The sequence below is a fragment of the Colius striatus genome, chromosome 24 (assembly GCF_028858725.1).
Source record: "Colius striatus isolate bColStr4 chromosome 24, bColStr4.1.hap1, whole genome shotgun sequence".
NCBI lineage: Eukaryota > Metazoa > Chordata > Aves > Coliiformes > Coliidae > Colius > Colius striatus.
In genome coordinates, this window is record NC_084782.1 from 6459249 (window position 1) to 6486604 (window position 27356).

At 49.1% G+C, this 27356-nt stretch overlaps 4 protein-coding genes and 1 long non-coding RNA gene across 9 annotated transcripts; 2 read left to right on the forward strand and 3 right to left on the reverse strand.

The window, feature by feature from the left end:
- Positions 1-95: 95 nt before the first annotated feature.
- On the forward strand, positions 96-9775 carry MTFR1L (mitochondrial fission regulator 1 like). 2 transcript variants are annotated; one of them, XM_062014439.1, is made up of 7 exons: positions 96-149; positions 330-455; positions 1339-1443; positions 1981-2090; positions 2857-3068; positions 4669-4981; positions 5505-6508. In XM_062014439.1, the coding sequence occupies exons 2-7, from the start codon at positions 441-443 to the stop codon at positions 5608-5610; spliced, it is 861 nt and encodes a 286-aa protein (XP_061870423.1). In that variant the 5' UTR covers positions 96-149; positions 330-440; the 3' UTR covers positions 5611-6508. The 2 variants fall into 2 exon arrangements, with proteins under 2 accessions (XP_061870423.1, XP_061870424.1); XM_062014440.1 differs by lacking the exon at positions 96-149 and adding an exon at positions 8659-9775 and having other exon boundaries at positions 227-455; positions 5505-5630.
- On the reverse strand, positions 7845-10705 carry LOC133627696 (uncharacterized). The gene is made up of 4 exons (XM_062014438.1): positions 10539-10705; positions 10000-10135; positions 8082-9018; positions 7845-7973 (listed from the first exon to the last, which is right to left on the reverse strand). Exons 1-4 carry the CDS (start codon positions 10629-10631, stop codon positions 7931-7933), a joined length of 1209 nt encoding a protein of 402 aa, XP_061870422.1. The 5' UTR covers positions 10632-10705; the 3' UTR covers positions 7845-7930.
- A 180-nt stretch (positions 10706-10885) lies between these two features.
- On the forward strand, positions 10886-27044 carry LOC133627697 (uncharacterized). 3 transcript variants are annotated; one of them, XR_009820345.1, is made up of 6 exons: positions 10886-10910; positions 11274-14506; positions 14927-15331; positions 15427-15534; positions 19588-19653; positions 21819-27044. It is a non-coding gene; the product is annotated as an uncharacterized LOC133627697 (long non-coding RNA). The 3 variants fall into 3 exon arrangements; XR_009820347.1 differs by having other exon boundaries at positions 14952-15331; XR_009820346.1 differs by lacking the exon at positions 11274-14506.
- On the reverse strand, positions 11444-14121 carry PAQR7 (progestin and adipoQ receptor family member 7). The gene is made up of 2 exons (XM_010208828.2): positions 14006-14121; positions 11444-12733 (listed from the first exon to the last, which is right to left on the reverse strand). The coding sequence occupies exon 2, from the start codon at positions 12693-12695 to the stop codon at positions 11655-11657; it is 1041 nt and encodes a 346-aa protein (XP_010207130.1). The 5' UTR covers positions 12696-12733; positions 14006-14121; the 3' UTR covers positions 11444-11654.
- Positions 16341-20726, reverse strand: STMN1 (stathmin 1). 2 transcript variants are annotated; one of them, XM_062014441.1, is made up of 5 exons: positions 20681-20726; positions 19068-19134; positions 18046-18218; positions 17170-17361; positions 16341-16847 (listed from the first exon to the last, which is right to left on the reverse strand). In XM_062014441.1, exons 2-5 carry the CDS (start codon positions 19078-19080, stop codon positions 16779-16781), a joined length of 447 nt encoding a protein of 148 aa, XP_061870425.1. In that variant the 5' UTR covers positions 19081-19134; positions 20681-20726; the 3' UTR covers positions 16341-16778. The 2 variants fall into 2 exon arrangements, with proteins under 2 accessions (XP_061870425.1, XP_061870426.1); XM_062014442.1 differs by lacking the exon at positions 20681-20726 and adding an exon at positions 20596-20616.
- Positions 27045-27356: the final 312 nt, after the last annotated feature.

A 27356-nucleotide genomic window follows, 5' to 3' on the forward strand; every position in this document is an offset into this window, starting at 1 on the left:
GGGGCGGTGGCGGCTGCGCGCGGGGCGAGTTCTGCTTCCGGGCGGTTGGGGGGGGCGGGGGGCGAGTTCTGCTTCCGGGCGGTTGGGGTGGGGCGAGTTCTGCTTCCGGGGGATGGCGGCGCGGTGCCCGGCCGGCCGCCGCACCTCAGGTACCGGCGGGTCCTGGGGCGGCGGGCGGGAGGGGGACGGGCTGTGGCCCCGGCACTGGCCGAGGGACGGGGACTGGCTGCGGGGTTAGGGGATGCAGCTCGACCCGTCCCCGGGGGCTCCGCGGGCGGCCCCGGCGCGGGCAGCGGCAGAGTCCGCAGCGAGACACTCGTGTCTTCCAGCGAGAAGCGCCAGCGCGGCGGGGAGAGGGGGAAGATGAGCCCGGCCCGCGCCCGCGGGAGCCGCAGCACCCAGCGCTGAGCCCGCTCCGGCGGCCGCCGCCAGAGCCGGAGATGGCCGCGGACTCTGTAAGTGGCACGACGCCCGGAACGCGAGCGCCAGCCCGCTGCGGCCCTTCCTCTCGGCCTCTTCCCTCTCCGGGCCCCTTCTCCCGCGGCCGGTGGTCACAGCGGTCGCTGCATTCCCAGCTAGCAGATTCCATTTAAAATACACATCAGGCGTTTGAAATCCCACTGCATAGCGCTAACGTCCAGGTACTGTGTGTATAGTGAGCCCCAGCAAGAAATAGATTGATGGATCTGTTGGTAGACTGAGTGATAGAGCCGGTTTGGAATCCAGTTTGTCATTGTGGTGCTCACTGTCCAGAGTCCGTGCTGCCTCCGGTCACAAAAGCCTGTAAACTGGCAGAGGGGATGACCGTCAAAGGAGAAAGCACTTCACCTTTTCAGTCCATTTCAGAAGTATCCAGGAGATCACTGAAACATTCGCTCTTTCTCAAAACACTTTCCAAGGCTGTTCTCATCAGCCCTCAGTTCGGATACACGTTGAATACGCTTGGCCCTTTGCCATCATCCAGGAAATGTTCATGGTCTCACCAGTGCTGTTCGTATTAAAGATCACGTGGAAGCAAGAATGTCCTTTTAAATGAGGATTTAGCCGATTTCCTTTTCTCCCAGGCTCCTCGTGTGATGCTGTTCAGTCCTGAAAATACTAAACCTGTGTTTAAAATGCCCCTTAATAACTGGCTGACTTTCATGTATGTTCAGCTGAAACATGGTTTTATGAAAGAAGGACCTCAGTTATTATCAGGTTCCCAATTTAAGGAATCGCCGAATAATAACATGAAAGGATGAAAGCTCCTGAGCTGGTTATACAGGAAAATTTTCAAATGAATAAACTTTAGGAAGGGCAACAGACTTGAAATGTTAATTGTGTCATGGATTCTTGTAGACAATCCCCATCTGGCAGAACAAACCCCATGGCTCAGCACGCAGCGTTGTCAGGAGGATTGGGTCAAACCTCCCTTTAAAGCCCTGTCCCAGAGCAACCTTTGAGGTGAGTGGGCCCAACAGGGACTTCTTTATTTCTTTGTTTTTGAAAATTCTGTTCTTGTCAGTGATCATTGGCAACTTGAGGAAAATATAGTGTCTATGGTCAGGGTTAGCAAGCTAGAGGAGGCAAACATGGAGTTTTCTTAACTGGTGCTTTGTTGTGTGACATCCAGCAAGCCATGTACCCCGTGAGCCTGCAAATAAGTTTGTGGAAACACGTCACTGTTTAAGCTCAAGGACAGCACTGGCACTTGTAGTGGCAAAGTGTGGCATGTGGCCTTGGCAGTGCGCTAAGGTGTATCACGTATTCGCAGCCTTACTGTTCAGCCTCACAGAGCACAGTAACACCCCAAGGCAAGGACACGTGTGGAAGTCAACACGCCCAAGTGCAGCATTTCCGTGAGCCGAACGGTGTTGCTGTCACACATCTGAGAGCTGCAGCTGGGGCAGAGGAGAAACACTCTGACAGCCAGTGCAGCACACCTGCGATGGCTTCAGGAGACGGGACCGAGTCTGTTTAATGTAACTCGCTTCTTTTTAGGTTCTACCAAATGTTTCAGAGCTGTATTTAAGTGATGTCCCTCCAGTCCCCACTTTGGCAGACATTGTGTGGATAGCAGCAGATGATGAAGAAACATACGCCAGAGTCAGGTTGGTCTCCTCTTTGTGTCCTTATTTTTATACACTGGTTTATTTTTGCACAGCACAGGCCAGATATTGATCAAATGATCACAACTTCAGTCCTCTCAAGGTCTGATGTGGTGCCTGTTGAAAGACATTTTTCCCAAGAGACAGGGGAAAAAAATGGACAAAGGCCTCTGGGAAGAATTCCTGTGGGAAGTGCCAAGAGCCTGTGCCATGCTGTATTTTACTGTCTGAAAGATCTGTGCAGAGTAGCCCCCATGATCCGAGGTATTTTCTGGTTACAAAAAGAATTGAGTTCTCCTCAGCTTGAAATGTTCTGCCCCAGGAGTTTGGTTCTGGTCAGCTGAACTTTTTTTCCCTTAAAGCAGGGCAATAGCTATCTTGCAAAAGATAAAACAGCCTTTGAAATCAGAGGCAAAAGTTAATGGGTAAGTGATATTTCCCATGTGCACCTGGCACATGGAGACACAGTTAACAGGAGAGAAATTACTTGAAACCATGTAAACATGCCAGATTTTTGTCCCTTCATCCTTTCACCACATCTTGTGCCATTGGGTCCTGATTTCTGTTCGTTGTAATGCAGAGAGAGCACGAACAGCGGCACAGCACATCTATATGGTGGGATATACGGTGGTACAGACAGCATAGTGGTGCAGAGGCTTAATTCATTGTGCTGAAGTCTTTTGCTCTGCCAAGGTGGAGGCAGAGTGTTGCTGAGCATTGTTGTCTCAGTCTGGACCTTGTAAATGACCAACAGGTTTTTTTCTTGCAGAAGTGACACTCGTCCGCTGAAGCACAAGTGGAAGCCAAGTCCCTTCACTGTTATACAGCGAAATGCTTCAGTCCCCAACCTGAGGAAGCAGGAAGAGAAGCTGCTTGCCTTGAAGAAGCCTGGTTTACCAGCACTGAGCCGAACAACAGAGCTCCAGGATGAGCTGAGTCACCTTCGTAGTCAAATAGCTAAAATAGTTGCTGCAGAGTCAGGTAGGAATATAACGAGCATTTTTTTTCTTGAACGAAAAGGGCTGAATTAGTGAAGGAGATAGCCGTTTAGTAGCCTTATATTGGAAATATTGATGTAAAAGAAGAAATATTGTGCAACCTGTTTTATTATACACCGTTGGAAAAATCTCTTAATTGGAAATGGATAACTATCTACAAGTTCACTCTTGAGGCCAAAGACATTGGTGGTTTGAGGTACAGTGTGCTTTCAGTACAGGAAGGTTCTTTCAAGGAGATGTGCACTAAGCATTTTTCTGTGGTTTGGGTTGTTTTCACTTAATATTTTACACTGGAAATATCCAACTCATTTTCACTACTCGTAATTTTTATAGCAATTCTTATCCTCACTGCCTTTTAAAGCGTGAACAAATACATGCTATCCTCCCTTTGGGAGAGGTGGGTTCTATTCTTACTTACATACGGTGATGGAAAGCAGAGCAGGTCAGAGTGCTTCAGTCACAGAGCTGCTGTAACTCTGTAGTGCAAAATGCTGCAGCTCCTGAGCCAGCTCTACATTCTCGCCAGGCCTAATGGTTGTGGAGGAAGAAGCCTGAAAGCAAAAGGCAGGCAAGCAGTTCTCAAGGCTGTGAAGAAAGAGTAAAGACATTTAAGACCTACATTCTGTCAGAGACTCCCTCTGTGACCCTGAGCAGCAGTTCAGTCTCTGCTCCTGTTTCTTACCTGTAGAACCAGACAAAATAAATGTTACTTTTGCGAAACTAACTTTGCCAGCCATACCCTGGGCTGCATCCAAAGCAGCGTGGGCAGTAGGTCGAGGGAGGGGATTCTGCCCCTCTGCTGTCGTGAGACTCCTCCCTGCAGTGCTGCCTCCAGCTCTGGGGCACCAGGAGCAGAACACAGCTGTTGGAGCAAGTCTGGAGGCCATGAAGACGACGGGGGGCTGGAGCACCTCTCCTGCGGGGACAGGCTGAAAACTAGGGGTGTTCAGCCTGGAGAACAGAGGGCTCCAGGGAGACCTTTAATGTAGCCTAGTCCCTAAAGAGGCTGACAAGAAAGCTGGAGAGGGACTTTTTACAAGGGCCTGGAGTGATAGGACAAGGGGTGATGTCTCCAAACTGAAAGATGTCAGAGTTAGATGGGATATTAGGAAATTCTTCCCCGTGAGGGTGGTGAGGCCCTGGCACAGGTTGCCCAGAGAGGTTGTGGCTGCGCAGCTCTGGAAGTATTTAAGGGCAGGTTGGATGGGCCTTGCAGCAACCTAGGCTAGTGGAAGGTGTCCCTGCCCATGGCTGTGGTGTTGGAACAATATGAGGTCCCTTCCAACCCAAACCAGTCTGCCTGACTTCTGCAGGGACAGGATGCGGTGTTTGAACTGGAGGAGTGATGGGCATGATAGGAATAGAGGTAGATACTGGAGAAGGTCTTGTCTTGCAACATGGTGTCACAGGAAGCAGAGTGGACGTGGAGTATGACAGAATGTGATGAATTTGGTTTTTTACAGCATGGGGGAGGCTGGCTGCTGATGCATCTTTATTTATATCATGTTGTTTTGGGGGGTGAAAAATACATACATGGTTTGGTGTGAGTTTCTCTATCCACCTCTTAATGTTTTCTTTTTCAGCTTCTTCTGCATTAACACCAGACTTATTATCTCCAGGAAGTTCAAATGCGTCTTCTCCTTTACCTTGTTTTGGACCCTCTTTCCAATCCACAACTTCCTTTGTCATTAGTGACATCACAGAGGAGGAGGCAGAGCTGGAAAGCCCCGAGCTCCCTTCAGTCTCCATGCTTTGTTCTACAGCCTCTGAGTGTTGTAAACCAGACCCAAAGGATCCCGATGAGGAAGATTCAGTATCTCTGTCAAAGGCCAGCAGTTTTGCAGACATGATGGGCATTCTTAAAGACATTCATAGGATGAAGCAGAGCAAAGACTTGTAAGTGCTTCCTGAACTCTCTTGATTGTTTTTTTCATCTGTCAAATCACTGTAGACACTGCATTCACTACTTGTTGGTGCTGCTCTACACTCCTGAATCACAGGGGGTAACGCCTCTTTAGAGCAGAACTTCCTAATACCTTTTTGAGGGTTTGTGGGATTTTTAACAATGACTTACGTGTCTGGGTAGAAAGCAGTGGAGCAGAACTTAAACCTATTAGCACAATGTTTGGCTGTTTCAAATTATACACCTGGAAAAAAGCTTGTGTGTGCCCAGATGAAACGCAGAGCCATGTGTCTCCGCAGCCTTCAGGGTCAGGGCCATGCTGCAGGGTTCCAGGTGCAGGTTTGAATTTTCAGCTGCCTTATGTTGATTTGTGGTGTTCTTGTACCTCTTCCGCTTGCAACAAAAGCTGATGATAAAGACTGCAGAAAAATACTTAAAATACTCTAACCAGAGGTGTAAACCATCCATTTTGGCACATGTCTTTAATAATACACTGTGCTTTTGTCTTCTGTGTAGAAACCGAACTTCAATGAAGGAGGAAGATCCAGCTGTTCTTATAGCAGAAGTTCTGAGAAGAAAATTTGCTCTAAAGGATGAAGATCTGACCCTGAAGGAGAAGTGATGCCACTGTCCTTAAACTCTGTAAGCAAAGATGTTATGCTCCCAAAATGTTCTCCACAGTAGCTGCCTTCCTAAGGATTGAGCCTTTTGCCTCTTTTATTAATTAGAAATGGTTTCTGCACTGGACACTTGCTTAGGAAAGACAGATTTGATGTGTTTTCCATGTGTTGTTGTATTTAAGAAAAATCTTTTTTAAGAAGACGGGAATTCTTTTCCACCTGTATTTTGCTGTTGATTATTGATAAGGATCTTCTAAAGAGTGCAGTGAGTGCTGCTGGATGACGTTCTTTGTACCTACAGTTTTCCTTAGGTTCAAGCGAAGCATCAATGGCCGGTTACACTGGGACTTGGTACCATTCCCAGTAGAACAGGATGTCAAACTTTTTTTTTTTCCCCCTCTCTCTTCTGAGCATGGTACAGAGCTACTGAGAAAGCAAAATAATGCTCCCAGGTCTTCAGTGTAAGAGGTTATTGAATCACAATGGGAAAAGGCATCTTCCCAGTAACTCCGACCCAACGTCAGTGATCAAACAGCTCGGTCGTGTCAAAGGGATGCTGGCTGGTCTGAGCAGGCTCTGGGTCCTTCCTAAATCACAAGTTATCCCCACAGTTGCATGACAGAATGGCCTTAAATTTCTTGCCAGTAGTTTAATGTTTCATTCATAGTCCTTGTATTCAGGTGATGTATTTTATTTAACATCTAAAAGGTCTATTTATCACGCCGCCAATGCTAAGAACAAGCACCCTCCCCAAGAGAAGGAACTTGGCGTTATCTGTGGCTACAGGGCTCATGAACTGAAGAGGTTTCCTTCAGCTACACATTCTCTGCAGTGTTCCTTATAGTTGTATTTAAAGTATGATTTTTTTCCTTTATATAAAATGGAGCCTTAATAAGATAATGGTTGTCCTTGATATGGTTAAGGTGCAGGTACCCAAACATGCCAGCAGTGGTGCCTGGATCTGGGGGAGGTTGAGGGGCGTGGAATTTCAGCTCCTGTGGTGTTGGCTGGTGCTGTTGTAGATGAACATAACTTGGATGCCATGAGCTTTGTTAATCCATTAGGCCCCCAGATCTTAAGAAATTAAACGATCATCTCCACCTTAAAAGGGAGAGAAGAGACTTAGATCAGCTCTGGGCAACCAGTGAAAGTGGAATCACATATACAATTTCAGCAGTTTTACAGGGAGTTGCTAAAGCTCTCCCCTTCGCTGATGCACACCAAGAGTCATGGGATCATGTGATCTTTCTCCCTGTCCCACTGCACAAGGACATGGTGGGAATACACCTGGCTGTGGAGAAGATGGAGCTGCAACCATGAGTCCCTGTTGATAGCGAGGCTGGACATAAGACTCTATGAGCACAATTAACTCATGGATTGTGAGATAACTCCAGCTGGAGCTGTTGTACTGGAATTTTGGCCCAATGGGAAAGTAAAGCTAAATGGCAACATTTGCAGTGCTAAATATGTATGCAACACAAAAAAAAGGAAGGAAAATACTGCTACTGACAAAGCAGGCTGCTGTTCTGGCAGTGATCAGAGAGGCAGTCTGGTGCTTGTGACCCCTGGGATTTTTGGGCAACTACTCCCAGCACATCAAAACAGATACAGCCTCGAGCATGTCCTTCCAAAATGCCATGTAGTCAAAAGCAGGGGAAGATGTGGAACAAGCTGTACAAGGACCAGGTAGCTGCCACATGCAGGTGAACCCATCCTGCCCAGTTCCCATTCCAGCCCACAGCGCTCACCTCGCTGGGGCCAGACCAACAGCATCAGCCTGTGGCTGTCAGCCCTCACGGGTGCGTCCTTGCACGTTAGGCTTACAGCTGCCTTACCCAGAACAGATGCACCGTTAAAACTCCTCTCAGTCACTTTAAACCTCTGGCAAGTCTGGCAACAGGTATTTGGTGCTGTGATCCCACCTGCTGCTTTCACATGTGCAGAGGCACAAGCTGAAATGCCAGGGCTGGCACAACTGCAGTCCTGAGGTAAGCAGAAGACAGCTGAGCTTAGTGCTTCCTTCCAGCAGCTGATCTGAACAGATGGCGTGGTTCTTGAGCTGAGCCTAGAAAACCTTTAAATTTGGATTTCCAGGGTCCTAAGAGCTGCAGAGACATTGCCAGCGGCCTCCATTGGGCCCAGCACCCACATGCTATATAAACAGCAGCAGTACTAAGGGCAGGCTGTTGCCACGCAGGCTGTAGCCTTGATTGAAACAGGCAAACTACTACAAACATACTCCTTCAAAACTTTATTTTTATTAAAGCAACATTTCAGAGAACAAAAGTCCTGCCTGCTGCATGGGTCTACTGCTGCATGGGTCTACTGCTGCATGGGTCTACCGCATATGCTGGCTGGACCATACCTACGGGAAAAACAGGTACACTTAGCAAAGCCTGACCACTTCCTTACAAAAACTGCTTTCCTGAGGCTTCACAAGAGGTCATCAGGTGACCCACTCAACCTCATTTACCAGTGTTTAATCACTCTGTTCCCTTCCGAATCCTGTGTGAACAGTACATCGTAGCACACCTCTAATGGCTGTTCCCCTGCTGTGCTCAAGATCCTCTTCACAGCATTTGCTGCATCTCTTCTGTCAGTGTAGCTCAGCAGCTTCCTGTGAGAGCTGTCCTCATCCCTGTGAGGAGACGAGACCTTCCAGCCACAGTGAGCAATGACTCTGTTCCCTTCTGAGTCCTGGGTGAACAGTTGCCTGCAGGGAGTATGGTGTCCATCCTTGGCTGGGCCAGTGCCAGCGTTCTGACTGCACTCTTGCAGAGGCTGTGCTCCATCTGGTCGTCTTGGAGAGGAGTAAAAGCCAACAGCCCAAGTGCTGTCTTGTGTTATGGCAGGATTTATAGTCTCAGTCTCAGAGAAATCAGTTAAGATATTAACCTGGCTTGACTGGTGTGGATTCTTACTGTGGTTTGCACCAAGTCCTGGTTGGAAATCAAGTCTGGTCCTTACCTCCCCCAGGAAGGAACGGCCCTGTTGTTTCTTTATCCCACACTCTGAAGTTACACTAACACTCGCTGAAATTGTTTCTCCAGAAAATAAATCAGGCTGGTTTCTGTGAGCAATGATCCGGTTGCCCTCAGTGTCCTGGGTGAAGCTGAAGATGCAGCAATCCTCTCCCACTCCACTGAAGGCTTTGCTCTTGCTGTGGGACTCCACTTGGAAGACCCAAGGGTCTGGCAAAGGAGCCGGGGAAGCCAATGCTTTCTGTGCACGATGCTGGGGTGTGACCTGCACTGTCTCCTCCTCAGCCTCAAGGGATTGTTTCTGAGCTTCCTCCACTTGTGGCAAAGCCAAGATCTTCACAGGGCAGGCAGGTAAACAAATACTTTTTCCTTTACAGTCTTTATTCAGGGTGAATGGGTATGGCCTGCAGTTTTCTTTGTCTTTTTTGTCTGAAAACAACATGGAATAGGTTAAAGCCAGAGGTGGCACACATATTTTTCAGGGTTAGTCACTACTCACAGTACCATTCCTCAATGCCCATCTGAGTGCTGCCACTTAGTTGCTCCTTCCAGTAACACCACAGTCCAACCTACACCAGAGAGCACACCTGCTGCCTAACTATCCATGTTTGTGCTGCTGAGGCTGTGGTGGAATGGCAGCCTAAAACACGGTGGCAGTTCAAAAAAGCAAACTTCCTTCAAGTGAGACGCAAGGACCACACCTCCAACAGCTCTGGCCTTTGGCTCCTCTGCCTGCCTCCTCACAGCTCCCCAGGCAGTTCACCCATGATATGCCCTACAAAAGCAGCAGCTCAAGAGTTACCAAATAAAACCCCACAGTGAAACTTCTCCAGCTGGTGTTCATCACCTGATGAAGGCATCAAGCCCCATATTTGCTTCTGAAACCATTTCATATAAAATCTGATACAACTGCTCAATAGAAGCGAGCTCACCCTTGATTCAGGATGAGACAAAAACAATATAAACCCTGCAGCATGTTCAGTCCTGCACACTCTTGAGCCACAGCAGTGTCCCGTGAATCCCAGACACACACAGTGAGCAAGGGAATGTGATCAGTTGAGACAAACCAGAAAATGGTAAGAACACACACACACATCCAGAAGGAGTAGGAATAACAAATCCAAAGCAAAACCCATCAATGGCCCTGTCACAACACAAAAAAAACTCAAATAAATTGTACAGCTTATGTACTGCTTCCATGAAGGTCTTTTCCAACCTAAATTATTCTGTGATCCTAAGAAGTGCCTCCATTTAGATTAACCATCACAATCTGGGAGTTCTAACCTTTACCCTCTTCACTAGAGAATGCACTTTTCTGCCTTGTAAAGCCCTCAAGAAATAATGCAAGATGAGTTTCCTATTATGGCTGGAAACTGCTTTCCTACAGGGACATACAGGGGTCCTCATTACCCGTCTGAGTGCTGAAGAAGGCGGAGATGGTGGTTTGCTTGGTGCGCAGCTGAGAGGTTCTTGTCTGTGTGATGCCAGCCAAGGCTTTCCTGCTTTCCAGAATCCAACCAGATACTTTTGGCTTGGCTATGAGAGACTGGGCAGGGAGAGAAACGAGTAGAAAGTGAATTAAAAACAGTTCTGCCCTTCTTCCAGCATTGTGGCATAGTCCCCACCTTTGTTAAATGCTTCAACACTTCCGGTGACACCATCACAGATGGGCTGAGGTTCAAAGAGACCCATGGAGGTCACCTTGCCCGGCCTGCTGAAGGGGTCTCCCCGAGCAGGAAGCTCTGGACCAAGGCTGCTGCCCGTCCCTGCCACACTGCACCGCCCGAGCTTTGCCAAGCCCCTCGCATCGCACCCGACCGTCGGCCTCGCTCTGGCACCCGAGGCAGCACTATCACTGGATCTGCCCCCTCGGGAGCCACACGCTCCCTCGGGACTGTGCCCAGCCCGGCCACAGCAGCCCCATCCTCTCCTGGGGTCCCCAGCCCCACCTGCGCCGCGCTCTGCTTCCGCTCGGCGGTGTCCAGCCAGACATCGCACGCTCCGGCCTGCCGGGCCGCACCTCCCCGGCCTCTGCGCTTCATCTGCGGCACCGTGCGGGCTCGTGGGGCCGAGCCGGGGCCCCTCCGCAGGCCCAAAGGAAGAGCCGCGGCCGCCGGCGCGGGCCGGGCCGGGCCCAGCAGCGCTTCCCGCCAAACGCACCCCGCCCAACGGCCGCGGCGCGCGCCCGGGAGAAGGGCCAATGGCAGCTGCGGGGCGGGGCCAGCGGCGGCCGGGGCCCCACCCACCAGGGCCGTGCCCTATATAAGGCGGCGCGCGGCGGAGGCGGCCGGGTGCGGAGCGGACTGAGCTGTCGTACTGAGGTAAGCGGGCTGCGGCACCGATCCACGGGAATATTCCGGGGCTTTCTCCTCCCCTCTCACCTGCTTTCCCTCCTTCAACCCTGCTGTCTGCTAAAACGTAGCCTACACCCTGATGCCCCCACAATCCTGGTCTTCGTATGCTGGGGGCTCAGGCAGCATCAAATCAACCCCAAACAAGGTCCTTCTGTCTTGCTTACTGAACTTTGGGCAGGACCCACGGCCCTTTCCCGTTCCCCCACTCTCGCCATGTAAAGGGCAGGACCCAGCCACAGCGTGGACAGCTCTGTACAACTCCTTAAGCCATACAATAGGGGCCTAAAGTGGTATTTAATAACTTGCCAACCTCATTTGTGGTTTACACAGGCTCCCCTTGGTCTGTTTCCACGGATTAGATCCTGCCACTGCTAACAGGGGGTCAGGCAGCATCTCCTTGACTTTCACTGCAAGATCTGGCAACTTCCAAAGAAACTTTCCCCAGCTCACCACTGTTAGATGATGGGGCTGCAGTGCTAACAATTCCAACCATTTATTTGGGCATATGAATTACACCAGTGTACCATTGACCAAGCTGGAACTAATACTGAATTCAAAAGCGTAAAAGGCAGCTCTTACTTTCTCCCTTTATGGAGAGCAACTTAGCAGTTTGCAAAGCATTTTGTTCATTGATGTCTGTGTCCAGGTTTGTGTCAGCATTGCCACGGCTGGCTGCAGGTCTGGGTGAGCTCACGTGCTGCTCCAGGGCTCTTATTCTTCTTTGAAGCTAAGCTTGTTCTTCACCTTCTGAGCCATGTAAGCAGCTGTGAGGACAGAGCAGGTCACAGTGAAGACACAAAGGGTGGAGAAGTTGTGTGCCAAATCACCCTGAAGCATAGAATAGATCTGCCTCCTGGACTCATAGTCCAACACCACCGCCTCAATCTGTGCCAGCGTGCAGAGCACCAAGCACACGTGAAAGATCTGATGGCTCTGCCCAAAGAAGTGACATTTCCCAGGGAACCACTTCTCGGGGTAAGGATGTGAGAAAAAAAAGGCACCAACAAGGAAAAACAGCACCTGACACTTGTGATACAGAAGGGCTGGGTCAGCCTGTTCAGAGGGCGGCGCGGTGAAGATGCGGTGCACCACGGGGCTGATGTCCAGCACGTACGCCAGACTTGAGGGCAGCTCCTGGCAGAGACGGCTCAGCAGGCAAGGGGACTGGTGGTACTGGTACTTGGCATAGCAGGAACCAGCACAGGACAGCCATGCTAACAAGACAGCCATCGGCATGTAAAAGCCCTTGATCTTCTCGTGCCAGCTTGGCTCAGTGGTGTAGTAGTAGTGCCCTAGAGCACTGCCGTACTGGTAAATGGCAACCCCCACGTAGTCCATGAAGAAGAAACTGTAGTGACAGAACTCGGATTTGGCCTGCAGAAGGTGGGCAAGGCTGCTGAATGTCAGGTAGGTGATGGATGCCACATTAATGATGAGGAGGGGTTGGGCATGCAAGTCCTGCCCAAAATCTACCCGCTGTGAGAGCTGCTGGAATCGCAGCAGCAGGATCAGTGCTGCCACCAGATGGGTCCAGACATTGATGGCCTCATTGTGCTGCTGGAAGAGTGTAGAGAAGTAATAACGCCAGGTCTGCTGTACCGGCCGGTAGCCACTGTCGATGTAGGGCTTCCAGAAGACTTTTGGCACCTCAGAACTGCTGACAGTGGAGGGAGAGAGGGGGGCCAGCAGCTGAGGGACCTGCCATACGTAAATGAAGAGGCGGCTAAGCTTTTCAATGACAACCGTTGCCATGATGCAGCCAAACTCTGGCTCCCACAGTGCAAAACAACCTTTGGAACAGAAAGAAAGTGACTTTACAAAAAAAAAAAAACCCAAAACAACCCACCAACAAGCAAAGGCCATTTGAATGCTTTGTCTTTTTTTTTTTCCACAGATGTGTAAAATCATGTATGACAGGACAATGGTTTCATTATAGCTGAAGTAAAAGAATCACCAAAAACAGTAATAGGAAGAGTGTCCCATGTTGCTTGGCTGTAATTAACACACCAGGACGCATCAGTTCCTAGCCTATCCCTTCCCAGAAATTTGGGAACTGCAACACAAACTAAACTTCCTAGACTTCCTGCTCCAGGAATGGCTGATTTTTCCATCTTGTAAACTGTTTGCAGCATCTGGCTTTACAAACAAGCAGCAGCTGTGGCCCCACAAGAAGTGGGCAACCTGTTCTGCCTCACAAGAGGCACATCTGAGAACAGAAATAACCGTAATGCCAAGAACAGCAGCTGTAACTTCTGCATTTAGAGTTTTTACCATCTTTTTTCAGCTTCTGATTTTCTGTGCAGCTTTGCAGAAAACTGATGCAGCTCAAGTGAGTTCGCCCTGTTGCATCACTACTGTCCAGCAGTCTACTCTGTGAGCAAGCATTTCCATATTTACATTTTTGGAGCTGCTGTCCTTTGCACAGCAGCCTTAGAAACACACGCACCAGAATGCATTTGAAATGAGATTTCCCTCCCTAAAGAGGTAGGTAAAGACCTGCTCTTGCTTAGACAAGTTCTGAAGAAAACAGCTTGACTCCCCTCCAGCTTCAGTGCTCTGGGACAGCTCAGACAGGAAAAGCTCTTCAAAGTCTGGAAACAGGAGGAGGAGAGGATGGGACAGTTTCTTTTTAAAACCTCACTAACATGCTCCTCAAAATGGAGTAGATAGTCTGTAACGCATACCTGCCTAAAGCAGAGGAGCACAGATGCAGATAAAACCAGGCTGGCTGCTTGTCAGCTTCCCTCCTGAACACCCTTTTCCCATTGCACCTGGTTGAAGAGGCTCTGTGTCAAAAAGGATGAGCCTGGCTCAGGCTGGTAGCTCGCAGAGGGCGATCCTGACCTGTGCCTGGCCCCCTAAACCCTCCTGCAGCATGTGCAGGCAGCCAGTGAAAAATTAACTCCATAAACCTCTTCTGGACTTGCCGCTACCGCACTGAAGTGAAACAGCCTGGAGTCCTGCTGGGCAAAAGCAGAACTTCACAGACTTAGCTATTTTGACTGAAATTCAATGAGCAGTTTGTAAGAAAACGCTGCCCTTCCGCCACCCGGAGAACTTGCCTCTGTGCTGGGGCTGCCGCTGCCCACGAGGATGCTGAGGACGCAGAGAGGGGGCTCAGCTCCGGACCGTGCCTGACCCCGTCACAGCCACCAGAAAACAAATTCCTCCGGGAAAGGCCCCCCTGGCTCTGCGCGGGGAGGCGTGGCGGGAAAAGCTGCACCCGCAGCCAAGCACGGGGCAGGAAAGGGAGCAGTGTTTACTTTGGGTCTTCCAAAACTTGTTGGAGCAGGATTTAATTTGAAAGCTCTTCCAAGCAATGAAGCCTTGAGCAATACTCAGTTATGAACAGAGCACATCCTGTGCAGCGCTGGAAGTCGCTCATCTGGCCTGTACCCCGAATAATAACCTCCACATACCTACAAGACATCAACAAGGTTGCCTCACAGTCCAGTTATTTCCTTCCTCAAGCAGCATCTATCCTGCTGAATTTTCTCTTCCTGACTGCTGACCTGCACGTTGCCTCTGTGCACACGCGATTTTACCTCCGAAAGGACAAAGAGGTTGGGTTCTCTTTAAAGTTCTTTCTCTGCATGGGCTCCCCCAGCCCCCGGGCAGCCTCTCCCCCCTCCCAGGGATCGACTCCCCTTCTTCCTGGGAACCGGCTTCCCGGAGGAGGACGGGGGGGTTATTTCGGGAGGCGGGTGTAGCCGGAGTCCTCCCCCTCTGCCCCCGGCACCTGCAGCAGCTCCGCTCCCCGCCGCGAGGCCTCGCCCCGGAACCCCCGGCCCTGCTCCCCTCTGTCCCCACTCCCGGCCACTCCCCCGGGCAGCTTTTGTCTTTTTTGTCGGTTTTTCTAGCTCTCCCTGCCGCAGTGGGTACCATTTCCGTTTTCCTGCCCAAGCACCACCCCCCCCCGCCCCACGCTGGTTTCCTTCTGCCCATACCGTTTCTCACATCACCTCTACCCAATCCGCTTACAGCCCCCATCTCATCCCCACCCCTCAGAACCACCACCCGCGGCAGCTCGGAGGCCTCAGACCACGCTTAGAGCCCGGCACCAATCTCCTGGTGAGCGTCATATAAAGCAGAACCAAGACAAGGGAACAGAAGGCTCCGAGTCGAGATCTGACAGCTTTGGCAAGTCACAAACCTCCCAGCTTCCATCTCTGAACGCCATTTGGGAGCTGGCAGTGTTGTCATCCTCCTCCCCCAGCCCTTGCAAAGATGGAGGAAAATCCACATGCAAAATTTGGGACACTTGGTGTCTTCTCAGCAGGGTAAAGAAAAACCACATTAAATTACAGAACTGGGATTTCTTTGATTGCAAATTATACCTGACCTTGCGCATGGGAGCTGATCGGGAATTACTCAAACCCCCATTAGAGGTACTTGAGATAATGCACTTATGAAAGATGTGGAGTATGTAGCAGGTTCATACCTTGGTCTCATTCAGCTCTGTATTCTCCCCCATCCTCCCTAGGTGGATTGTGACCTGTCTCCGTGTGCTTAGCTCACATGTTGCGAAGTGCCCGCAGCAGCCCCGACCTGCACTGTGCCCCTGCTGCTGGTGGATGGCCACTCCCAAAAGGTAAAGGTTCTGTCTCTTTCTCAAAACTGTGAAATACCAGCACACTCCTGAAAATCCTTCTGGGAGAGGACATGATCATGGCCTTCCAGCACTTCAAAGCCAGCTTTAGCTCACTGCTCTTCTTTCACTGTGTCATACTAGCTTTTAGTGAAGTGTAACTAGGATGCAGCCATAAGTGGGAAGTGTGTTCACACCCCACTGCAGATGCGCCTCCACTGCAGCACAGCACCAGTGCCTGTGGGGTGTTGCTTTTCTTAGGACTCTGCACAACACTTCTGTACCCAACCCAATAAAAAGCTCAGAGCTCAAGTACAGTCAGGTTCTTTTCTCACAGCCCATAAAAAAAAAAAAAAAGTGATACCATCTCATGGGCAGGAGTTAACCTCCAGACTCACCCCCTGACCCAAGGTGCTGTTGCAACATGTCTGTGGTGGGCACCAGCTCAAAGTAATTCTCAGCTCCAGCAGGCCCTTGACCCCAACACAGAACAGGTTTCTGGCAGGAGGTGGTACAAGTCAGCATTCAATAGCCCTTACCAAAAAAAGGTTCAGATCAGAGTCATGTGACAACAAGGGCTTGTTTGTTGCAGTGTCACCACCCAAAGAGAGGTAGTTCTGAACTCCTCACAAAAAACACACAGCAGCTGATGACTGCTGAGTTATCCAACAAAGCTCCCACTGTAGAGCTAGGACAATGGGTGCACTCTGGGGGCCAAGCGCCCGTGGGCTCGCACAGCACAGGGTCAGGACAGCAGCTGCAGCCCTCGGCCAACCTAGTTTAGGTTCTGATGTCACTTCCAGAAGCAGTTCTCGTAACAGCACTGTGCAGCTTTATTTAGTCACTCAGTTACAGCAGTATTTTAGCAGACCGGGACAGAGTCAGGTTTTTGAAGTGTGACATATTCAGCATGGAACAGTGTACTACATATTCCTTTCACAAACCTCTTACAGAGCTGGGACAGTACCAGCCATCAGCCCAGTTGCAAGCACATGGGCATAGAAAAGAATGCAACAATCAGATAGCTACACTGGAAAGACAACACTTTAGAAAAAGTGAAACATGGGAAGTCTCCCCTCTAGCCTCCAAAGCAAGTGTACAGATGGGATCTAATTTTACAGTTCTACATCAGTTTCTATAAACTTAAAAAAAAAAAAAACAAAACCCAAAATCAAAGATAAAACCACTGGCCAGTACAGTCTTTGGATATTTAGAGGAGGGGGAGAGAGTCGGTTTCCAGAATGAAGTCAGTCAGTTTCAGCCTCACCAGGGTCTTTGCCTTCTTTGTTCTTTCGAACCTCTTCAATGTGCTTGTCCTGAAAGACAAGAGCAGGGAGGCTGTGGGCTTCCCCAGGCACAAGGCCCCAGCCTGCTTCCCACTCCCAGGGGCCCACAAGCATGGCTTACAAAGTTTACTTTGTGGCCCCAATATGATGCTAACATAGCTCCATCCATCCCCTCACCTCCCCAAGGAAGATTTCTGTAAAGATTCCACAATTTTCCAAGATTCAACCACCACCAAGCACCTGAGAATGTCTGTTCACATCACCCCCCTTCACTTGGAACTTTTATCCACTTCTCAATGTTGGATGCATGGACAAACTCGCTCCCACTGGAGAGTTGAGACTCTGCACCCACCTTCTCCCTCAAGCGCTCCAGCTTTGCAGCCATTTGTGCCTCTCGGTTTTCTTTGTTAGCTTCCATTTTGTGGGTCAGCTTCTCCTCTGCCATCTTGCTGAAGTTGTTGTTTTCCTCAATCGCTTTCTGAAGCACCTCTTTTTCATGCTCCCGTTTCTCAGCAAGCTGCTTCAAGACTTCTGCTTCATGAGACTAACAGAACAGAGGATGCACACTCTGAACATAAACCAGATAAACTACACAGACAACTACAGTTGAGTTGCTCACAGCTCCCGAGAGAAGAGATTTTCTGCTGTTCTACTGGAAAACAGGGAAACTTTATGTTGCGGGACTGAGCTCCCTAGTGCTTCTCCCACCCATATAGCTCTCTTTTCACCACTACAAACTATGAGAAAGGTGAAATTTCTGTCATTACTTGCAAGTCTTGTTAAACAGGATTGTTCTGGAAAAAGAGAACATTGGTTTTTTTTTAATGTTAGCCTTAATATTGGTAGAAGATTTTTGCTTCTCAGACTGGTAAAGCACTGCAATTCAGGTCACAGAGGAGACTGCACTTTCATCAGTGAGCCTCTGCATGGTCCAGGGCCATTGTATTCACAAATCTTCTCATTACAGGTTCACCATTACATTTTCCAGGAGAATATGAATGTTACGATGTTAAAGACAAGACAAATGGCTTCTTCATGAAAGATCATCCTCTCTGAACTAGAGTTTTCTCCCAGTTTTTCCAAGGGACCACTCAAGATCACTTTAAGAACAAAGCTATGGCCTTGCTGATAATAACAAAGATTCATAAGAGCCCGAGTGATTCTAAAATTCAATTAATATTCCATTTGCCAAATACAAACTGCCTCAATCACCTGTCCTGCAATTTACCTTACGTCTCTCTTCTGCTGCTTCTAACTTCTTCTGAATCTCTTCCAATGACACATCCTTCTTCTTTGGAGGAGAAAGGGGGAATTCTGGGACTGCTTCTTTTGAGCGGGGACTAAGTATCAGCTCAAACGCCTGCCCAGAGGCACGCTTTTCCAGTTCCTTCACTTGAATGTCTAGGAATACAGGAAAAAACACTCAAACAAACAGTTTTATAAGACAGGAACTGGTTTTGGTAACTTGAAAAATTCAATGCTACCACGTTCAGTTAAGGATACCATTAGCATCTGAGCTGCTAGTTTCAGTTCAAGCAGCAGCAATTGCCATTCAACTATGTGGCAGGCAATTTTGTTTGCAATTCTTCCTTGATAATACATCACCCAAGTCCTTAAAGTGTTCAAGGCCAGGCTGGATGGAGCTGTGAGCAATCTGGTTCAGCAGAAGGTGTCCCTGCCAATGGCAGGGAGTTGGAACAAGATGACCTTTAAGGGCACTTCTAACCCAAACAAGTCTGTGATTCTATGATTTTATTTTAGCCTTTAGTATCCAAGATTGTAAAAACAAGTTTATCAGCACTTCAAATGAGAAAAATAATTTTTTCTCCAATGATAAGCTTGTCAATACTTTCCCTTGACACAGCCAACAACTGAAACCAGTTCTCAAAGCAATGTGTATGGCAACGTTCTCTCTCCAAAGCCCTCTGAATAGGCACATCAGCCCAGCACTGTGTCCGCTGTGCCAGCACACCAGTTTGGATCACAAAGATGTCTAGATGATAGTCAGCTCCATTAGCAGAGCAGATGGCATGCAGATGAACTGAAGCCCTGAAGCCCATCTGCTGGCAGCCTAGTCTGAGGGGGCTTGTGGTATCTTTTTACAAGCACCCGTTTTTAACAGGTTCTCCAAAGCAGCCTAGAGATGGGAGAAAAGCATAGTGACAAAAGATTATTCTACTATATTAGATTTTTTAAATTATTACTGAGGAAATTAATAAGATATCAGAGCATTTAGTACATAGTACATACCAGAAGTAGCCATGACCAAGAAAATATGGCTCCAGAAGCCAACTCTGTGAGAACTTCAGTTGGATTCCTAGATAACAAAGAGACATATCTTTGAACAGCAAGTACATGAATTTCATGTCGGTCCCGATAAAAAACACTAAGCATAATTAGACCCACTGAACAAAAGACAGTCAGGTAGGTTGCTGTAGTCAGCAATTCCCGGGGGCCTGTGGCCAGTGCACATCGCTAGGAACAGCAGAGAAGTTAATAATCACTGTTGTGGCAGGATCTGTGTGCATGACAGGCATTTTCCGTCCCTGTATTTCTCCACCATAATGAAGATATGCGAGAAAAAAATCCCCATTTTACCATTAACTCAGCAGCCTACAGTGCAGTTGATATTTTGCCAATGTTGCACATAGCTGGTAGTCTGTGATTTAAAACACAGCATAGATGAGAATAGCACAAACAGGACTCCTGCTCCCAAAGGACCTTCAGTGTGCGCACTGAGCTGATTTAAAATTCCATTTCATTTCTGCAGCTGAAGCCAGATGCTGCACACCACGACAAGGAGCATGCACGCTGCCCAGCACCTCTTGTTAAAAAGGTATGCAATTCAAAGCAAGCCACAAAGCGCTCTAAAAAACCCCAAAGAGAGGGGTTGTTGTTCAGGTTTTAAGACTATGAAGCGGGGGGTCGGGTGAGCGTGCGGCCCCTGAACCGCCCGTTCTTGCGGCTCTAGGACGGCGCGCCCCTGGCGGCCCCGCCCCTTCCGCCGACAACCAATAGGCGCCGAGGCGGCTGCGCGGCCAGGCGGAGGCTCCGCCCCCTCCCGGCACGCGCCTTCCCAACCGCACCGAATTCAAACCGCCGGGGACAGAGCGGGAGAGCGCGCGCGCACCCGCCCCCCGAGCGCGCGCGGGGGGCTCGCGGGAGGGCGGGGCCAACGGTAACATCCGGGCACCTGCCGCCCCCTGCCGCAGGTGCGGCCGCCGCCTCTGCCCCGCGGCGGGCGAGTGAGGAAAACGGGCCGGGGTGAGAGAGGGCGCGGAACGGGACCCTCGCTCTTCCGCCGCCAAACGGGGCTCATCTGGCGGTCCCCGAGCTCGGTGGCGTCGGGTCGCGGCCGCCCGGGCGCCGCCCCTTCCCCACTAACAATGGCAGGGTCCTGTCAGGGAGGGGAGGGGGCGCCGCCGCTGTGGGAGAAGGGCGTTGCCCCTCAAAGAGCATCGCCCGCTCCCAGGACAATAGACATCCCCTTCCCCACCGGGATTTAGGGGTCTGCGGACGCCTCCCGCCCATTGTCCCCCTCCCCTTTGTCACCGCGGTGCCCGAGAAACGGGCGATCGGACGATGACGCGACTCCAGCCAGGAGAACGGACAAAACGGGCAGGCGCGGAATCTCCGATCCAAGCGCCAGCGAGGGGCTGCGGAGCCTTCGCCGGACCCCTCACCCTGATACCCATCCTTGGGCACCTCCCCACCGTCTGCAGCGGGACCGCCACCCATCCCTACGGAGCGCCGAACCTCTGTAGACCATCACCCCCACCTTTGCAACGATCGTAGAGTGACGGACACGCCACGCCACCCCGATCCCGGGCGGCCCGCGGCCCCGCCGCCGCGCACCCACCTACCCGCTCCGCCGCTCCAGCCACACTCCGCTCCCGCCCGCCGCGCCGTGCACAAAAGCGCCAAACAATGGCACGTGACCCGCCCCGCCCCGCCTCCATTGGCCGAGCGCGGCGGCACGTGCCACCCGCCGGGGGGCCGGCGAGGAGGGTGAGGCGGGGGGCGCGCGCCCCCGTCCCCTTCCCCCGCTGCATGCCGGGAGATGTAGTGCGCCCCGGGCGGGCGGTGGCGGCGAGGGGCGGCGACCCCCGCGGTCCGGTTGGGCCCGGGCGGAGGGTGCGGGACCTCGCCGCCACGTCCCTCGTCTCGGCGGGCCGTCCCGGACCCCTGCGGCCCCGCGCCGCATTCTCGGCCTGCTCCCGGAGGGCGACGGGACTCCCTTTGTCTCCCACCCCGGTGGTGGGAAGGAGTGAGGCCTGTGCGGCCCCGTTCAGCCGTGCTTGGCCGACCACTCAGCGGCATTTGGCAGGAGCGGTGACATGGCTCAGGGTCGCCTCAGGGCTCCCACTGACCTCAGGACTGTGGCCACCTCAAGGCCATGACCACTGACCTTAGGACCCTTGGTCACCTCAGGACCACAAGGCACTTACCTCATGGCTCTCAGTCACCTCTGGACTATGTTCACCTCAGGGCCATGGTCACCTTTGGGTCATCATCACTTACTTTGAGGGCACAGTCCCCTCAAATCCATGGTCACCTACCTCAAGGCACGGTCACCTCAGGAACAGTCAGTTATCTCAGAACCACAATAAACTCAGGGCTTTTGGTCATCATTGAGATGACTACCATTTACCTTTGGTTGCCTCAGGTTGCAGCCACCACAGACCAACCTCAGAGAGGATCCGTGGGCCTGACAAGGCTTTGGCCCTGCAGCCTCTGGCAGTGTATTTTGGGGAACAACCGCATGGCTACCTTCTCCTTTGAGGTGATACCAGCAAGACAAAGCACGGCTAGATTCCATAGTGTGTACGTAATGGCTGTGTAAAGATGATCCATCCTTCTCCTACAGCTGCATTGTGAGCAGTTCCCAAGATAACACTATTGCCAAGTATATTGGGTGGTTCACTTGCAAACATGCTTCAAATGAACTGGCTTCATCTTTGTATGTTCTGTACAAGTGATTTCTGTCTGATTCCTTTGCAGGTTCCATGCTACAGTCACCTGAGTTACACCAAGAGTCAGTATGCACAAAAGGCAGATGGCCGAAGAACAGCACAAATCTGCTGCAAGGTAATCCAAGCACATCGGCCTCTGTACCCTAAACACCAAAGAAAGGGCTTCTCCAAGGAGACCCACCCTTGTTGTGCACACTCTTAAAACCAAGGATTTTGCACCTAAGGAAAAAAAATAATCCTACCTTGAGGAAGGTTAATATTGTGACAGAATTGCATAAAGCTTTCAAAACAGATTATTTTAAACACTTGCTCTGTTTTTTGCTGATCTGACGTCTATTTCCATGGAAACCACATCTAGCCACAGAACTGCTAGAACTGGGAGAGGTTTCTGCCGGAGTGGCTTGCTGGGTATGAGAAGAGCCGTTTTCCAGCAGTGTGGTAGAACCGTTTTGTGAGCTTGAAGAGATTTCAGATTCAAAATGGTCTGTTTGCTTGGTCCTTCAGGGTCTTACCCAGTACACTCAGGGGATTCCTGGCTCAGTACCAGTGGTATATGCAGATGTCACATACAACACACATGTTTTTAAATGAAACATCTTCAGTGCTTGGATTGAATTGCTTCATCTTGCTGGAAGACAAAGCAGCCAAAAACTGTGGCACTAGCCCATGTTTTACTTTATCATTTATTAATTATCATCTGTGTAGATCAACAGTGTGTTGGATGCTTTAATATAATGCTTTTTAGTAAAATCAATGATCTTATCCTGGGATGATCTCAGGATTTCCCAGAGAAAACAAGACTTCATGGGCTCAGGGTTTTTTCTTCAGCACCTGTGTGACTGACTTTAGTCAGTCCTCAGCCCCTGGTGAGATGATGATGATGGACTATAATTTACCACTTTTGAAGAAGGAATGCAGACTGAGATAAAACTATGAGTCACGCAGGGTCTGTTCTCAGGGCTGTCCATTCTATTTGCTGGGATTCTCACGGGGAAAAAAACAAAAAAAAATCAAAAGACCTGAATGTAATTTACCTTTCTTCGCAGATCAGCTTTAAAACCAAAAACGTTTCTTTCAGATAAGAACTCTCCCGTGGAGAAGGCAACATGATTTATTGATGCAAGGCACAGAACTGGGAATCAGATTTGGGATCTATTCTCTGCTCTGGCATTTTCCATCGCTTGTCACTTTGAGACTCTTTAGCAACCCTTTTACAATACCTGCTACAACTGGTTTCAATTTATTCTGAAATGTGTATTATTGCAATACAAAGAGAAATAACAGCTCTCAGCAGCTGGAAAGGCACGGAGACGGTCTCATTTTTGGCCTCATTGCAAGAGTGGTTTTATTTTGGGAACATTTCATAAAACCCAGTTGTTTATGTGGCATTTATTTTTGTCTGATCTCAAGCAGGATGGAGTATATGAAAAGCTTTTATTTAATTTAGATTTGATTTGTGTTTATTGACACATTTACTGTGATTCTAAACAGACTCCCTTCATCAAGCCTAGAAGCATGTGGGTGTGATAGGTTTTGTCTACTGGATTCCTTATCACCAACAAAAGCTTTTTGCTATAGATCCATTTTTAAAAAAAAAAAAAAAAAAAAAAAAAAGAGAGCAAGCAGCAGCACAAGAAATCTTCTCCAACATGTCAATATTTAGCCACAAAACAAGGTTTGAGAAGGAAGATACTACCTCAATCCCAAATCTAACCACATCAGCCAGATGAATTTGTGCATCTTGAGGAAAATAAGGGACCACGGTAGAACTTGCAGAAGATATTCCTGGAGGACATGAGGACAAAGGCTCTGTAAGTTAGGAAAATGAGCTACTCCCTGGGTCAGTGGCTACAATTTTCCGAGCCGATGATAACTGCACCCACTAAAAATTGTTGCCCTCATGCAACTCTCCCAGTCGTGGTCTCATCAGGAGGACTCCTCGCATGGGTGGATTTAGGATGTGACATGATCAGATTTAGCATAAAGATGAAAGCGTCTCCTCTGATGTGCTTATCAAAACATCCCACAAAGAGACTGACATAATTAGGTGACAACTCAGCCCACGGCAGCTTTTTTACTTGCAAAAATATTTAATCTCCAATAAGAAAATGTGCTTTCTGAGTATAAAATTGCTACCCTTAAGCATTTGTGGAGGATGGACTGACAGATTATCTGTTAAACAGAGAAAGTTTGAAGGCACTGTGGTATTATCAGCAACCATTTGCTAAGACTCGTAACAGACACTGCATTAGCGAAGTTCACTTTAAAGCTAGAAATGCAGTGTACTGTTTGACCTCAGCCAGTCCATTTAAGTGATTTAATAAATAACCTGCCAGAAAAGACAGTAATTTGAAAGAAACTTGTTCTCAGAGGGGCTACAAGATGTCTTTCTATCTGTGTTCCTCAGTCTTTGTATTAACCCTCAGAAGTTTCTCCTTCATGCTGCAGCTTACCCGTCTTCATGCTGGCTGTGCTGATGTGCTGCTGCCCAACAAAGGTCTCGCAAGGAAAGACCGTGGCTGCAAAGGTCTTGCTGATCTTCAGATAAAAAGACATTTTAATCCAAATACAGATGAGCAGCCCAAGACTTTCAGAGAGTGTCTCCCTCAGAGTGAAAGCTCTTCCACAGGCAAGAATATTTAAGGTGATTGATACTTGTTTTCTGTAGGTGTTTAGATTCTGTGATTCTGTGATTAGGCTGATACTACATTTAAGAAAATGTTCCCTTTGGAACAAATTTGCAGTTGACAATGTGTTGTTGGATTTAGGGTTTTTTGTTAATCAGACAGGGCCTCTGGCTTCCATTGCTGATTTGGTTTTGAGAAATTCACTTGAACTCCATAAAAAGAGACAAGTAAATCACAGATGGTGATTACGCCTGCAGCAAGAGAGAGGAAAATTTTCATTAATTGCTTTGATTTTGGGGCAATATAACCCTGAAATGTCATACCTCTTCAGCTGCATTCATAGGACAGCGTTGCATGATGTCCAAACACTATCATGTTGAGGGATGACAAGAAAAATTATGTAAACTTCTCATGAGCTGAAGACAAAGGCCCTGCAAGCACTCTGCTGTCCTTGCCAAAAATTCTCCCAACACCCTGAAATGGCGACAGACCCTCAAGGAACAGCAGCAGCTGCAGTACCTGCACATAGGCACCTTCATCTTGGCTGCAGACAGGACACTGAACCAGATCTAGTGTGCCTTAGGTCCAGCCAGGGCAAAGGAACAGCAGAATTCCCTTCCCAGCCTGCTGGTAGACCTTCTGACACCTGTTTCCTAAGCAAATGAGGCTTTATGTGATCAAACTATTTCTGTATGTCTGACCAAGCTTCTCTTCCAGCTTTGTGAGCTAGTTACTCTCTGTCTCTCTGATAAATATGGATAAGAGCTCAGTGACATGAATTCCAAAACTTTTTTGAAAACAGATGGCTGGGGAGAGACAAGAGTGAGCAAAAGGCTTCAGCACAAGCCCAACTATTATTAGAGACCCAGAGACTTTATGCTGAGGAGACCTATCACAGACACTCCCAACAGCGGGTGTAAATTCTGATGGTTGTTTTCTTCGTGGCACCAGCAGAGCAGTTGTGCTCTCCTGGCAGCTCCCTGACAGATATAGGGACAGATCTATGCGGATGCTGGCTCCCATCTCCGCTATGTCCAGACACATGCACAGTGACCTGTCCTTGAGATCACTTTCCATTCTTCCCCCGCTCCTTGCTCCCATAGCTCCCAACTGAGCCAGCAGCCTTGACCCATTTCTCTGCATCCTCACTGCATTTCCTTTTCTGCTCCCAAACAGAGCCCTCAAATTTGCATTTCCCATATGGAGCACCAAGAGCTTTGCTATTCACAGCAGCCCGTAAACAACTCGCTGCTGAAGGTTCAAAAATAACTGCGCTTCGCAGAGCTGCATCGCCCAGCGACAGCAAGTGGCTGGGAGAGAAGCACTAAGAAAGGGTTTATGGGGTTTTAATTTGTGTGTGAGCCAACAGGAGATGTACTAATTAGATTTCCAAAGTGTCAGAGTCAGCCATTTCAGCTGGGAAGCAGCAAAGGAGGCAATGTAATTTTGACAACCACATGGAATAGCAATGGATAGAGAAGACATAAAATATTCAAGAGCCGTGGAAGATTCCAGTAAAGACATTTGCTTTGGCTCTTTGTAAATGAAGTGGGGAAAAAGAAAAGCTGGGTATAGCACTAATTATTCCTCAGTTCTTAATTAGTTCCTTGAATTTAAAATATGGATTCAGCTCTACCAGCAGCTCAGCAAACCTATTGTGCTATTAAGACCTTCCTGGCCTGACAGAGTTAAAAATACTTCCACTCTTTCAAGACAAAAATGTAGCTTAAAGTGTCACGATGGGAGGAGTTCAGGGATGGAAATCCTCTTAAAGGAATACAACTTCCCTGATGTCAAATAAATAATATAAATGAGCTTGTAAGAGCCCCCAAACTGAGCCTTTTCCCACTAAATTTAAAAATAATACCCAGTGCAGAGCTCTCGGGCCGCTTGCTGTCAAAGCAGGTTCACTAACAGCATCGGTGTGCAACCAAATGGTAACAGGTTTTACTTATTTCTCACAGAGATCCGCTGCCTGGGGAGTGGGAGCATTCACCATCCTCAAGTGTATTCAGATCAAAAGGTGGAATTCTAATGTGTTCTCCCCCTCCTGGCACGCAACCCCACACTCAGGTGATGCAGGAGATCCCAACCTGCCCGGTGCAGTAGCTACAACTCATTTTTCCAGGACAATATCTCCAACTGTTCTTTACGGACGAGATCTGTCAGACACCATAGGCAGCATAAAACCTGTGTCTTCCTACAGGACCTGTGAGCCAAGGAAACAAGTCTGGGGTTTTTTTTAGGACACCTTTCAGTTCAACGAGGAGGTCCAGAGATATGCCTTCACACTTGAGAGCCTCTCAGGCAGTTTTCCTCCCACCTCCACCGACAATTCAGCATCAAAATGGGTTAATTCCTGCTCTCCTCCCCCTGCCCCACCCACTGCCTGTAACCACTCAGCAATACCAGCATGGAGACAATACTTGTACTTCACCTTTGTTTCATCCCTTTCCCCCTACTAATTTGAGTTCATACTAGATCAATACATACATTAAAAGAAAAAAAGACCAGACACATCCACTGCAGCTGTGGAAACGAAACGGGCAAACAAAAGCAGCCTTTCTGGAGGGAAACACATCTGTCTTTTATGCAATAAACCAGCAAAACTGCTGCCCTGTGCTAAAATCAATACCTGGAGAAACGTGTTAAGTGCTTCACTTTCATTTTAAAAACCCCCACAAAAACACCCAACCCAGGCCTTGCATGATGAACATCATTAGAGAGCCACTATTAATGTGAGGAGATGAAGGCATCCTGAAGCTGCTGGGTTGAAGGGGGCCCGGGGAGGGGTGCTGACAGTCTCAGCACTGCCCTGCACCCCAGTCCAGGGTGAAGACATAAGCCAAAGGGTTAAAAAGGAAGATTTTGGTCATTTGGAGTTCCCCCACAACCACACAGGTGCAAAAGAGGAGTCAGCATCCATGGGGCTGAGCTCA